This window comes from Bidens hawaiensis, unplaced genomic scaffold (genome assembly GCF_021521415.1).
Source record: "Bidens hawaiensis isolate Kalapana, Puna unplaced genomic scaffold, B.hawaiensis_p1.1 tig00018766_1, whole genome shotgun sequence".
NCBI lineage: Eukaryota > Viridiplantae > Streptophyta > Magnoliopsida > Asterales > Asteraceae > Bidens > Bidens hawaiensis.
In genome coordinates, this window is record NW_027492850.1 from 17,981 (window position 1) to 33,556 (window position 15,576).

The 15,576-nt window shown below is 34.2% G+C and overlaps 1 protein-coding gene across 1 annotated transcript; it reads right to left on the bottom strand.

The window, feature by feature from the left end:
* Positions 1 to 14,394: 14,394 nt before the first annotated feature.
* LOC143556992 (glycosyltransferase BC10-like) lies at positions 14,395 to 15,236 on the bottom strand. Its single transcript, XM_077046170.1, has 5 exons — positions 15,099 to 15,236; positions 14,942 to 15,022; positions 14,802 to 14,843; positions 14,663 to 14,722; positions 14,395 to 14,589 (listed from the first exon to the last, which is right to left on the bottom strand). Exons 1-5 carry the CDS (start codon positions 15,189 to 15,191, stop codon positions 14,395 to 14,397), a joined length of 471 nt encoding a protein of 156 aa, XP_076902285.1. The 5' UTR covers positions 15,192 to 15,236.
* Between the last annotated feature and the right edge of the window lie 340 nt (positions 15,237 to 15,576).

Here is a 15,576-nt window from a genome sequence, read left to right on the forward strand (position 1 = left end):
TTTAGTAAAAGTACCCAGTTTTAACTCATTATCTCTTTAAACCTTAAAAACTCGCATATAACCAATTAAGAATAATATTCAATAAAAGTCTGGCTCATTAATACTCAAAAGGTAAGAAATATTTATATAATAATATGTATATTTTAGACCATATCAACATACATACATACATATATATAGGTTTGTGTGTGTGTGTTGGGTTTTGTGAGATATCACCGCGTGATGACCATCACGCAAAAACCCCCCATCACGCTAGATGGGGGCACCGGCGGCGGTGTTTGTGAGGCCATCACGGTAGATGGGATGCCACCACGCTCCACCCCGTCCCCTCTTAGTTGGGAAAAAACTCAACATATTCAGCTCAATTTATTGACTCAAATGTTTGATAATTTGATCAGATTTATTGTTAATTGATTAGAACGGTTTAATATAAGCTAGTTAGAGAGCTTGGTATAGTCAAAATCATGCTAAGTTGAGTTTAACCTTGCTTAACTAATATAAAGTTGATATATTACGCGGTTATTTCTAACGTTTCTTTTAAGTAACAAGATTGGGTACTAAGGTAACTAAGTTACATATATGGGTACTAAGATTTTACTTTTGTAACATTGTTAGGTATTAACTTTAACTAATGTTAAAAGTTAAGATAGAATGGTGAGCAGCAACTTAACCATCGTAATTGTTAACCGAACGATAACCGACTAAACCAAACCGATTCTAACCGATGGGGTCGGTTTAATGGAATTTCAAAAGTTGCCAAATACGGGTTAGTTTTGGTTAAAGATAATTCCAAACCCGTCATGGCCGAACCGGCCCATTTATATAAAGATTTAATCGACAATATGTTTGGGATTAAATTCCACCAAACATGCTGTAGAAGTATACCATTTTGATGTCTTCGGTTAAACGTTTGTTACTAAATTAACTTGAAATCGTCATAGCGGATTGGTTATGGTTATGGATACTGATTTGGCCCAAAACTGCCCCAAACCGCCCCATGAACGCTAATGCAAGATAGCCGAAGGCATTATTGTCATTATGCAAAAAAAATTGTCATACCAATCAAAACATAAAATTCAAAAATATTTCAAAACACAAATATACCAAATATTTTAGTGAGAATGTGTAATGACAATAATGCCCTTACTTTTTTTTTTTTGCATTTTATGTTAATATTTAACGTAAGTTATAATTACTATCCAACATGGTTACAAAATTTAAACCTTAGTATCTATACATGTGACTTTGAAACCTTAATACTCAATCTCTTTACTTTAGGAAAACGTTATTTACTAACTGCGTAATTGTGTCTAAAAAGTTTGATTACTTCACAATTATGGTGGATTAGTCTCACAGATGCGTCAAATTACGCTTCGAAAAACTAATAACGATTGATTTTATGCAAAAGAGAAACCAGTTAGGCTCATCAAAGAGATATGATCTCTTCCACGATCACCCTCCAATTTGAGAATTACTAATGTTCACTATAGGATATGAATGAAAGTATTGAATGTTTTGATAGATAACTACCTTATAACGGTTGATGGTATTTATACCTGTTAGTTTCTTCTAGGTTGACAATGGTCCCTCTTTGGATTAGTCAACATCATAGTTTGCTAGAGTAGGACCCAGCTAGATGGTTACCATCACAGTTTGTTGCTTGTGGGGCCCATCCTGTTATTACATCCGTACCGTGATATTCGGATTGTCCGTTGGTCTTGAATGAAATGCTTTGTTTTTCTATTCCGGTTTTGACTCTTGGCCCGATCGTGTAAGATGCAACCTCTTCAATATATATAGACCGGTCATGAATTTTGTTCCGACCAAGTAGGATGTAACCTCTTCCATATATATGGACGTTAGATTGAGACCGAGTTATAAATATATTACATAAGATGTGTGACTCGTCATATGTTTTGAGCTTTGTTTATGTTATTAAATGTGAACTCGATGTAGTTTGTTTAAACAACATGTCATAACTCATCTTTCGTAACTCTAATACAAATTAAAAACCTTTAGTAGATAAGTGATTGGACTTTGATGGGGATCAAATGGTTGTTCACGTGCATCTTTAGAGGCTCAAGCCTCTAAAGAATATGAATCTTTTTTCTCATACTTAACGAGTAGACACACTTACTTATGTTTTCTCATATGAATCTTTTTTCTCTAATTGTTGGAGATCCCATTTCTACACCAATTCAAGATATCATTAGTGGACTCTTTGACTTAACGAGTAGAAATCGTTAGGGGTACTTGTGTAAACAGGTATAATCCATGTAGTTGTAAAAAATGAAAAATAAAAAAATAAATTCTTTATTTGTAATGCCGATGATGCAATTAGAGCTTATTATCAAAAACAAATAAATTTAGATAGTCCTTTATTGTTGCGATAACAACTAGATCACAAACATTTAGAGACTAATTTGTGTTATTATAAACTCTTTTCTCATGGTAAAATAATAAGAATTATCTAAATTCTAAAACTGTTCGAAGGGGTATTTAAGGATTTGGGCAAAATGTGTCCTCGTTTATATATAAAAATATACTTAGGTCAAGGCATGTCAACAAAAACAAACCACTATTTAAAATCTACCATGCTGAAAAAAAAGACTTCTATAAAGTTTGCCTTGTTACCTTGTATAAAATCTGAGACTTTTTCACAGACACGGTTTTGAAATTACTCAAAATCAAAAATCAGGTGTTGTGCTTGTGCCACACGATTGGCCATATTATGTTGCCATGGAGACCAGGACTCACATGTCTGTACGATTTGATAGGCCTAAAAACCTTTTTCACTAAAATTGAAAATGATTAGATCGGTTAACTATAAATATATAGTAATTTTTGGGTTAATGCGAACGTCTTCACGACATGAACAAGCACAATGAACTATTCCTTAACTATTTCAAATTTACTCACATGCAACAACCATTTATATATTTGTAGTTACGTCACTTGATTCATCAACTAATAAAAAGAATAAAATATTCGCCAAGATCTTCAAAAATTTGTTTTACCACCTTTTGAGCATAACCATGTTTAACATCTTGATGAATTTTTGGACTTATCATTTGGTTATTCCCGGCTTTATTTCCTAAAATAACCTTACCAAGGGCTTCATTTTCTTCACCGAAAAAATCTAAAAATTCCATGAAATTTACTTTAGTTGACTCTTTTGATTCATCATGACCACGAAAAGAAAATCTTTAGTTCAATGGTATTTTTGCAAGACATGTAGAAACACCTAATCTAAGTTAGTATTCGTATCTTTGTTTATCAATTTGTTTGTCAATGCAAACTCATATTGATTGATCTTCGTTAAGCATGCCCTCACCCATTATAAATGATTTGTTTTGCAAACTATTAAACTCTCCCACATGGTGTGCAACTTTATCTATATTTGTTTCAACCTTTAAATCCATCGGCAAGGAACGTGTCTTTGTAATTTTATTTCTGACTTGATCCTTAAACAAGTAGCAAATGTAAGCAAAATACACGATAAGTAGTGCACCAATTAAATGAAAAATGATATGATCCATTCTAATTTCTTCATTAATTACATATTAAAGGTTCAAAGTTCGACTCAACCATCAACATTTAACAATAAACTAAAACTAAACATAAATAAAATCAAACTTCAATTTTGAATTTTGGAATGCTACTACGTACTAACACTAACAAATTTAATTGTATAATTTGGATGCGATGTTAACGAAGGAAAACATGTGACATTTTTATAGTCACGCGAATAGCATAATTACACTACGAACACAAAAACCAACTAATTAATTAAAAATTTTCTACTAGTTTACAACAAACGTAATTTAATATGCTACAATTTTACAATTACAAGTAGCTTAATAGAACGATGCTACTTATATAGCCGTATAGTAATAGAAATACGCTAGTTCTAAATATTGTAGTATAATTTTTTTTATGCTAGTTAAATTTAGTGTTGTAGTGTAGTTACGCTTCGTTGATATTATATTTGATCCTGATGATCGTTTCACATCGCATTTTCGACAATCGTTTCAAAAGGCTTTAGGAACTCGAACCGACCTTAGCCTCACTTATCATCCTCAAACCGATGGCCAATCGAGAGAACTATTCAGACGTTGGAAGATATGCTCAGATCATGTGATCTAGAATTTGGAGGAAATTGGGAGTCGCTGCTACTGTTTATTGAGTTCTCGTAGAATAATGGTTTTCATTCTTGCATTGGTATGACACTGTTAGAAGTTCTCTATAGACGCAAAAGTCATTCTCCTATCTGTTGGAATTAAATTGGTAAAAATCAGATTAATGGTCCCGAGATGGTTCAAGAAATCACCGATCAAATTGCTCTTATTTGTCAAAATCTTCTCGCTGCAAAAGCTGTCAAAAGAGTTATGCAGATGAAAGACGAAAACCACTTGAATTCAATGTTGGTGATTTAGTTCTTCTCAAATCTCCGTGAAAGGTATTGTTCGTTTTGGAAAGAAAGGGAAACTAACTCTGTGTTTCGTTGGTCCGTTCAAAATCATGGAATGAGTTGGAAAAGTTGTGTATCGACTCAAACTTCCTGAAGATCTTTCTAATGTTTATGATCTAAAATTTCATGTCTCAAACCTCAAGAAGTGCTTAGCCGAAGAGAATCTCCATATCATTCTCGACGAACTTCACATCGATGACCTCATGCACGTGGTTGAGAAGCCTGTCGAAATCATGGACCGAAAAGATAAGGAGACTAAACGTAGTCGTATCCCATTGGTCAAGGTCCGCTAGGAATTTAAACGTAGTGCTGAATTTACTTGGGAACGTGAAGATCATATGAAGACCAAGTATCCTCATCTCTTTATTGCAACTTCATTATAAATTCGGGACGGAATTTCCAAAAGTAGGGAAGACTGTAAAATCCGTCAGTTTTTGGTGATTCGAACTGTTTGCTCTATTTCTATGATTTTTTTTATCAAATATTCGGATAACCCATGGATAGTTTGCTGATGAGAGTAGTTTTTTTTGGAGGGGGGGGGGGTGGACTCATGGTACTACCTATCGACTTGTCAATTCTGCATTGCCACCTCATTTCTATCATCAGGTACATACAAACTACAAAATCACTAATAACACCTATTCACAACTCTACACCCCTGGAACTTTTTGGTTTTGTTTTTTATTTAAAATAAATTAAACATTTAAATTTAATTAAAAATAATATTTCATTAAAGTTTAAAATATTTCATAACTGAAAACCAGAAAAATAAAATAGAACATTCAACCTAGAAAAGTAAAATATAAAAAATTAACCTAAATGGTCCTTCATTCGCAATCACGTCAAACGATTTTTTAGGAATGATCAATGATGTTGTTGTGTCTTCCTCTTCAGCTTGCTCGATGAGATATTAGACAAATTGTATGCTACTATCGTTTAAAAAAATATCGTTATCGGAATTGTTCGGTTGTACGAATATCTCGAGATCATCGTTTGAGAAATTAGACATTATGGGTTTGAGCAAATAAAAATGCTTAAGATTTGAGTGAATAAAAACGGTGAAAAGTTGGTGATATTTATGTGATAATAAATTTATAATGTGTAATAAATTAATTATCAATTCATTCTAATTTTCCAATGGTACAATAACCATAAAAAAGAAATCACTTTTATGTGGCAAACATGTGCCATGAAAATGACGCCATGCACTCTACCTACATGGTGTTCGACGACATTGTCAAGTGGTTTTGAAAGCAATACACCCTACTTGTGTCATGTTCTTCTCTGAGTTAGCTATAATACCCTTCCTTAGTTGTACACGGCTAACTGTGTAATAATTATAAGTATCAATTAACTACCTCTAATTATAACATACTTCTAGGTTTGTGAAACCCCTAGCTAACGGGGATTCGTCGGCTGCGGAGTTCTAGGTGCGGCAGCCCTAGCAGGGTTCAAGGGGCCGAGCCTCTGGCTAGGAAAAAAATTATTTTCATTAATAAGTCTTTACTAAAACCTCATCAGAAAACTAAAGTTTAAACCAATCGAATCGAGTCTTGATTCGATTCGATTCGCTTCTAATTCGATTCGTTTCTAATTCGATTTGATTCGTTCTTCCAATTCGATTCGAATCGTTTCTAGTTTGATTCGATTCGTTTACCAAACGAATCGAGTTACTCCAGAACTCGATTCAAACATGGTTTTTCGTGTTTTTCCTTAATCACATCCTTACATCCTGTTATGCTCGTTTTACTGATAAAACGAGTTTCACCTCATGTTTCATTCCAAACACCTTGTTTACGTTCAAGTTTACATTTTTCTTACATAATAAGGCTCGATTTGCCTTAGTTTCAAATCCTATGGCAAACCGACCTCAAAAACTTAACCTTTAACCTAAAACGTACCTTTTTGGTTCGGTTTGCTTCTGCTCGGAGTCAACACGTGAATCTAGACGTGTTTCTTGCTTGACGGGGAAACTATAACGCGAACCCTAACAGTTCCTTCAGCTAGGATATAGGTCCGAATAGGATGAGAATGTTTGTGTGTGTTTTTGAAGGTGTATGGATTAGAGGTGCACAAAAAACCGAAACCGAAAAACCCAGAACCAGTTTTTTTTATACCTGGGTTTTTAATACTCGCCCCAGTACCTGACCCTACCTGTAGGGTATGGATATGGTATCATTTTAGTACCAAAACTCATCCCCGAACCACACCCGATATGTACCCGGTAATACCCGAAAATCAGAACCAGTTCCATACCCAGAACCGGGTTTTTCCAATACAACCGGGTTTTTCAAATATCCGATCTATACCTGAAATTACCTGAAAAATAACTGTGACACTCGTCAATTTCAGGTTAACTCCGTTAATCAAAACTCCGTTAATTCAAACTCAAGATCACACGAACTATGCCATTCCAGTTAACGCATATCTCATTACATTTAATTAAGGTTAAATGACACATGGCAATCATTACACAAGTACTCTTTCGGAGTTTCACCGAAACACACACGAGTCGACTCAAACCGTTGGTGAACAAACAATAAATATTATAAACAAGTATTTGATATAATTATGTGTTACATTTATGTGTAAATTTGTGCTTATGTATGTCATCATATTATGGAGGTGTTTGATGTTTTATGCTAGAATTAAACTAATTAGGAGTTGAGGGTGCAAAGTGTAACATGTATATTAAGTAATAATATATATACATATTATTAACACAAAACCCTAACTCTCCCCTCCCTCCCTCTCCCTCTTGCGACGGCAGCCCCACACCCCCCTCCCCTCTCCCTTGATCGGCCAACAATACACACACACACATACATACAAGAATTGTTACAAGTTGTTTGAAGATCCAAGGTTACTAACTAGGTAATTAAACACTCCCTTAATCCATTCCATTGATTTGTTTGCATGATTAAACATGATGATCATAAACCCTAAGTGTTAAATACATTGAGTATTGATGAGCTAGGGTTGCATGCATGATTCTTGGTTCATAAATTAGTAGTTGTTGAGTTTTCATTGTTTTTGATGAAAACTGATGCTGGACAGATTCATAATTGCGTGTTAAAACGACTGTAACTGAATGTTAATGATGTGTTTGGAAGTGATTATTGATTCTATGATGTAGTAGGTCGAGTCTAGTTTCTAAAGAGTCCGAGTTTGTAATTTTTGGACATGTGGAAATTAGTTTTTATTAATTTACAAATCTGTTGTGCGAGTCTGTTTCGGGAAGTCTTCTTGTAGGCTGTTTTGTAATTAGTGTATCTCACAAACGACAAGACCAATTGAGTTGATTCCACTTCTGGAAGTTAATAATTTGAGTGAGGAATCTAACCCAGTTGGCCTTGCATTAACTGGATTAACCATGTAACAGGAATATGAAATAACATTTTGTTGCGAATGATAATGACTGTTGTGTGCTTACTGTGTTGTTTTAATTATTGTGAGAAAACCGTATGTAATAAAAATATAATAAAAATATTTTTAGAAACCTAACTCAGTTGTGCTTCTGTGATGAATTTTTGGTGATTTTATCTATATGTATGGTTAGTGAAATAGAGTAATCTTGACGTGTTAAAATCTGTCTTGGTAACTTAGCTGCTGAATTCTTTGATTCAACATGAAAAATGATGATTTGACCGATGTTTGCTATGTGTTTGACATATTTTCCCCTGTGGTAGATATTTTACTGATGATGCACCATAGTAACACTTAACACTATACTTGTTCACACATGAAACTTATCACCAACGTGTTTGTCGAGTCGCACTTGTTTCACAAACGAACACATCTCATGGATAACTTTTATGTGTCGAGTCTAGAGACTCACTCGTAGTTCAAACACTTAGAAATATCATTTTTGTTTTTAGAGCACTAGTGAAGATTTCTGTGACGCACGTTTTTCTCGGATTTTTGTTAACTTCGCAAACAGTGAGTTTCACGGCCCCTTTTACTCTTTAACGTTTTTATTAGCTAGGGGGAGATAACATACTCCAACGCTTTATTTTTTATTACTCTTTATATATCACTTGTAAGGCGAAATGGCAACAAACCAACTAAGTCCTTCTGAACATCGAACCAGTTAATATTGAATAATATCGAGTTATCTTTGAGTAGTACTACTCGGTTTGACAAACCCCACCCAACTCTAAACTCGACTGTAGGTCGAGTGGGTGTAATTTTGGCTAACACATTACCATGGTCGTGGTTGGCATGGTGGCAAGGCAATCGTATAAACAGTCAGCTTTGGTGTCGAACACTTAGTAATACATGCTTGATAGGTTAGCTACCTATTGATATATAATTGACATAATACTATCTTGTAACGCTAAAACGCAACGCTTAAATTTACTTAAACCTGTGAACTCACCAACTTTGTGTTGACATTTTTAGTATGTTTATCTCAGGTAGCCGAGGCGGGCGAGCGGTATAGGACATGCATTCTCTGAACTCTATTGTTTTAAACTTCTTTTAAATTTTATCATGATAACTTTTCACAACCTGTGTGGCGCAACTATTTGCTTTACAGTTACGCTTCCGCATTTTTACTTAAGACTTGATGTCTTGGTTGTTTTTAAAACTTTAACTATGGTGTTTGATATAACTAATGATTCCGATCCTGTTAGTTCACACCCTCTAACGGTAAAACTCCGTTAGTGGATTTTGAGGGTGTGACAATAACTGGGAAAAACCTGAAAAATACCCTTAAAAAGTGTAGCCCCTAAAATAATCCGATCTATACCCAGACCCGAACCGGGTATTGCTAATACCCGATTTTTCAATACCCGATTCCGTACTCGAACCCGGGTTTTTCTAATACCTGATTTGTGCACCTCTAGTATGGAGGCAATGGGGGTGGAAATGAGTGTTTTAGGGAGGTTTATGATGCTTATATAAGATAAGCCCATGAACCTGCCGATAACCCATTCCTTTGATCCATCTTTTATTTTTCAAGGCCACACTTAACTCATTTTTATTCACCATAATTAAATAATAACACACAATTAAATAAATAAAACTCTTTTATTTGGAAAGAAAGAAAATGATAAATATTTAAACTTACCACTTTACCCTTCAATCTACATCTAATAGTTGTTTTAAAAAGGCTATATTTGTAAAATTACACATTTTTTTTCTTTTCCTTTCCTTTCATTTAAACTAAAGAATGTAATTAACCATTTCTTTTCTTCCCATTTCTTACATTTTCATTAAACTTGAGAATACATTATATGCATGTACTTTCTTTTCTTCTACCATCCTAACAAATCTTATACTTTCCAATCTTTTAATTAAAAACTCGAGAATACAGTGTAAAAGTTTTAAGCTAGACTAAAAAAAGAATTTTGAACGTTTCTATTCAGACAACTGCAACAAACCCTCCGGATCAATCGATCATATACATATCCGTTCTATATTTATCATATATGTTGTCAAAGGCCTTTATTATTATTACATATTACATATATGTAGAATAAATCCTCCGATCTTCTTTTGTCATGGATTCCAAACTTCCCAAAGACATGACGATTGAGATTATATCACGAACATCGTTAAGGAGTTTTGACGCCATGCGTTGTACGAGCAAAGAAATGAACAAACTCACGTATGACTCAAATCTCATGAAGCGGTACAAGCAAAGAAACCACATCGTATCTGGTTTAATCACACAAAGAACAAGAACCACTACCAGCTTTTGAAAGAGCTACGTCAAAGAGTTTGTGCCATCACGTGAATCCAAAAGTCTTGATCTTGGCTTTCATCGTGACAATCTGGGCATGTTTGGAGCAAGGAATTATGGTGTTAGAGAGACCACAACTTTTGTTCTTTGTGTGTAAGCCTGCCACAAAGCAGCTTATACAACTGCCTCATCCCAAAACCAAGTATGAAACTGACAAGGTTTCCATAGTCGTTATGGATTCCAAGCCGCCAATGCGTTACAAGATTGTCAGATTCTCACGACCGTAAGTAATTAATCTACTTGATCTTGACAGATTTTTGATTGAAACAAAAAAACCTCCAATGATCGATGAGTTTTTGTGATTTAACTTAAATATTTTTTTGGTGTTAGTTTGCTGGATACGTTAACTAAGTTTGTTAGGATTTCCTCTGTTGAACGCGATCTAGTCCTGGCAGTGCCGATTGGCGGAGTACATATTGTTGTGAAATCTTCGACTCAAGTGCATGTGAAACGGAATGGAGACTAGTAGATCCCATAAAGTTGCCTTATAGTGTCTTCTTGAATAATCAGCCAATCGCCACGAGGGGCTACATCTACATTATGATGACAAATGGTGACGTTTTGAATTTTGATGCGTATTTAGAAAAATGGACATCCACGTTTTCCATTCCCAAACAAACCCGCAACTTTGTAGTTTACCCTTTAATGAAGCTCCTAAAGTATGAAGGCAACTTGGGGTTTGCTTGTAAGCAACTTACTGGTTATTGGGAGATTTGGATTCTTACGAGTGATGAATCGTGGGTGAAAACATATGTTTTGAACAAGAATGAAGATATTAAACGATTGTCACTTGCCGCTTTATATGATTCAGATACCAGTATTATGTTGGATTTTTACAAAGCAAGGTATCACTTATTTAAAACAGACGACACAAGGAGTAATGGACCTGATGAGTCCTTTGCGACGAGGTGTGTATCCTGTGCTAGCGAGACATTTGTCTTCCGATCGGATTTCGATCTTATTGATCCTGTTTAATGCCACACTAATAATAGAAACTTTTCACATAAAATGAATTACGGATTTAATTAATAAGTTTTTACTTTTAGGGTGTGATCATGCATGATAAATTGATAATCATGTTTTAGGTAGAATCATTCGTGTTTGTTTTACCACTCTTTTAGTCCCATTTGTTTACTAAGATTCTTGCGTTTAATTTAAAAAAATTATTTCCCGCTTTTAATCCCCAATTAAACTAGGAATACCACAAAAGTGTTTGTTTTAAAAGGGATTTAACATATCAAATTACATATTTCTTCAGCCTCTAAACTGACACATCTAATCCAGATTTGTTAATTATAAAACCGAGAGGTGGCTAGGTGGATCTTAAGGGGAGGATGAAGAGGAGATCAAATTCAAATATATAATTATTTAAATTTATATTTATCTTTTATTAGTTTCCTAGTTCTAGTTAAAGTGTGATTGTTAGGTTTATAAACACTTGAGAGTTTTTCATAATAATAATAACAATGAGAGTTAAGTTTTGAAGTTAAAAAAAACCTTCTGTGCCTTCCTCCTATTACAATAAATCATCACAACCCACTTCACAATATATTATATCTGACCTTAAAAACTTAACCTTTAACCTAAAACGTACTTTTTTTTCGGTTTGCTTATGCTCGGAGTCAACACGTGAATCTAGACGTGTTTCTTGCTTGACAGGGAAGCTAGAACACGAACCCTAACATTTCCTTCAGCTAGGATATAGGTTCAAATAGGATGAGAGTGTTTGTGTGTGTTTTTGAAGGTGTATGGATTAGAGGTGCACAAAAAATCGGAACCGAAAAAAACCCGGAACCAGTTTTTTTATACCCGGGTTTTTAATATTCGACCCCGTACCTGACCCTACCCGTAGGGTACGGATAGGGTATGCATTTTAGTACCAAAGCTCGTCCTCGAACCACACCCGATTTGTACCCGGTAATACCCGAAACTCGAACCGGTTGCATACCCGAAACTGGGTTTTTCAAATACCCGATATATATCCGAAATTACCTGAAAAATATCTGGAAATACCCGAAAATTACCTGAAAAATACCCCCTAAATAGTGTAACCTCTAAAACAATTCTATCTATACCCGAACCCGAACCCGACCCGGGTATTGCTAATACCCGATTTTTCAATACCCGATCATACCGGAACCCGATTCTGTATCTGAACCCGGGTTTTTCTAATACCCGATTTGTGCACCTCTAGTATGGAGGAAAGGGGGATGGAAATGAGTGTTTTAGGGAGTTTTATGGTGCTTATATTAGATAAGCCGATGAACATGCCCATAACCCATTCCTTTTATCCATCTTTTATTTTCCAAGACCACACTTAGCTTATTATTATTCAGCATAATTAAATAATAACATCCAATTAAATAAATAAAACTCTTTTATTTATTATTCGAAAAGTAGGATGTTACAAATTTAAAATATTTCATAACCGTAAGCCCAAAAATAAAATAGAACAATTCAAACCAGAAAAGTAAAATACGAAAATTTAACCTAAATGTTCATTTTTCGCGATCACGTCAAACGATATTTTTAGGAATGATCAATGATGTTGCTGTGTCTTCCTCTTCAGCTTGCTCGATGAGATATTCGACAAATTGTATGCTACTGTCGTTTGAAAAAATATCGTTATCAGAATTGTTCGCATGTATGAATATCTCGAGATCATCGTTTGAGAAATTAGACATTTTGGGTTTGAGTAAATAAAAATGGTTAAGATTTAAGTGAATAATAATTGTGAAAAGTTAGTGATATTTATGTGTGATAATAAATTAATTATCAATTGATTCTAATTTTCCAATGGTACAACAACCGTGAAAAATCAATTTTATGTGGCAAACCTTTGTCATGAAAACGAAGCCATGAACTGTACCCACATGGAGTGGGGTGGCATTATCAAGTGGTTTTGATATAAATACACCATACGTGTATGGGTGGCCTATCTTCTCTTACAATATGCATATATTGAGTTATTTACACAAACACAATATGTTTTCAACCAAAAATGAGGTTTGATATTTAATAAATAGTTTGATTTGCTAATAAGTAGACTGTTGTTTTCATTTTTTATTTGGGTAAGGCTAAACGTACCCTTCTGGTTGCTTGTCATACCCATCCTCCCTGGAAAACCAACTTTCATATTACCCATTTAAATCATATAATTACCAAATTAGCACAAAAATAAGGATTTCATATTTTTTTTACAAGTTGCGTCTTTTTATGATTTCGAGTTTTCGGGATTAGGTTTTTGGGTTTCGGGTTTAGTGTTTTAGGTTTTCAAGTTTCGGGTTTATTTTGTAAAAGATAAAGAGGTAAAATAAGGATATTATAAATATATATATACTATTAAAATTAAAATAAAGATATTATAAATATTTACAATATTTTACTAAAATATCAATTAATAGTAATACTTGATAGTTTTTAATTTGATATAAATAGTGGAGATTATCAAGTGAAAAAAATGTTGCAAGAGCTAATATATATATAAATGATGTTAAGAGTTAATGGGGTGTTTGGTACAGAGAATGGAATTGTAGAGAAATGGAATTGCAAAGAAAGGGAATTGGTCTGGAGAATGAGAATTGACTGTTCTGTTTGGTAGTACAGAGATTTCAGTAGAGAAATATAGCTGAGAATCATTTCTCTTGTTTGGTACATAGGAAATAAACAGAGAATTATAACAGTTAACGCTATGCACGGATGAGGTGATTACCAACCGAATCCAGTAAAAAGAAAGAAATAATACAAACACTTCATAAGATACCATCCACTTACAAAACTTAGTTGGTTTTGCACAATGGCAACACCGGGCTTAGTCACTTATTATTCATTTTACAACAACGTGTTCGTTTTCAAAGAAACATGCCTGAAGATGGGAGAACAAGTCATTTTAATGACATCTATTTTTAGACAGTTACTGTGTAAACACTGTATCTATGATGACAAATTGCTATTCAATCTAGATATTTCCTACCAGTCATGGAGTCGTATGTTGCAGAGCAGATGCATCAAAATTCCCTTCAGCCAGAAGCCGCATGGCCCCGTCTCTAGAGAACTTGCGAGCAAACAGAAAACAGGGGACCAATATTCCATTAGTCTTACACCATTCTGTTCGGTGTTCAGTATCATAATACACATGGTTTATATCCTGCAATTGCAATATATATAAGTGGTTTCGTCATTTTAAGCAAAATGAATAATGATAGAAAAACATACAATATATAACCTTGATTCTTTGGATTTGTTGAGGGTTGGCACTTGCATAGTTATAGGTTACAGGATGCCAGCTTCTCGTTTCCATGTTTGTGGCGGACCGGATCCATGAAGTGTATGTCACAGTTCGCCTTTCAAGCTCTCCCTCGAGATCATTCATCTTAGGACACACAATTTAAACCTTATTATAAAGGGAAATAAGATTTCATAAGAAATTAAAAAATGTTTCTTACTGCAAGTAATGTCTGCACATAATGCTCATCAGGAATGCAATTACGCTGCTTCTGAAGTTTCTGCATATTTTGAAAAAAAAAATCACAATTGAGTTTTAGGCTGATCTTAAAATGATTTCAAGAAAATGTAATAACTTACATAATTCTGTTTTCCTTTACTATAATCTAAGGGTGGACGTCTCTGAAAAACATTAAATAAATAATGTTAGTAACAAATAAAAACCAATATGTTCATATGTTGTCCTTTTCTGATGTTATAACAAAAATGGAAATACAAACCTTACATAACTTCTTAAAAACTGGAAATACGATGCCGTCATATGCTACAACTTTTGCATGGCTTCTAATTAAAGCAATCCACTGAAAAGTTCAATTAAAAGGAGCCAAATTAAGGCAAAATTGCATAAGACAAAATGTGATAAAAATATGGTTCAACCTGTGAGGCTTTTCGCCATTTCCCCATTGGTATAACAGAAGACATCCTAGGATTGTAGCGACCTTCTTTCATATCAAGAAAGCTAAAACACATAAAGCCCAGATCAACAACAGTTTATACTAGGGTGTTTGAATGGAAGTAATTATCTGATTACTTCAACTACAGGTTGCAATAATCAGTTTCGAGTATTTGGGCAACCTACGTTTGTTTATGATTTTCTGGTGTCAAATAAACTAACTAACTATTCAAAGCAGCTCGAATACTAAACAACTATCTACCTACGATTTCTAACTTCACGATTGAAATCAACATAATTAAGTACAATTAGGTCAATATTAACAGCAATAGAACCACAAATTATGTACAGTACAATTGAATTCTGCTTTAGAAATGATCTCCAAGCTCATGTACAATCAAATTAAGCATCATAAACGTAATTCAAATCCGATAATAATAACAATAATAATAGATAGAACAA

Bases quoted from the DNA above. Each gene is read 5' to 3' on its own strand.
- LOC143556992 (XM_077046170.1), bottom strand. From the start codon at position 15,191: ATGTGTTTTAGCTTTCTTGATATGAAAGAAGGTCGCTACAATCCTAGG. The intron at 15,023-15,098 runs GTTGAACCATAT...TGAACTTTTCAG, and splicing joins AATGGCGAAAAGCCTCACAG to TGGATTGCTTTAATTAGAAG. The intron at 14,844-14,941 runs GTTTGTATTTCC...AATGTTTTTCAG, and splicing joins TTTTTAAGAAGTTATGTAAG to AGACGTCCACCCTTAGATTA.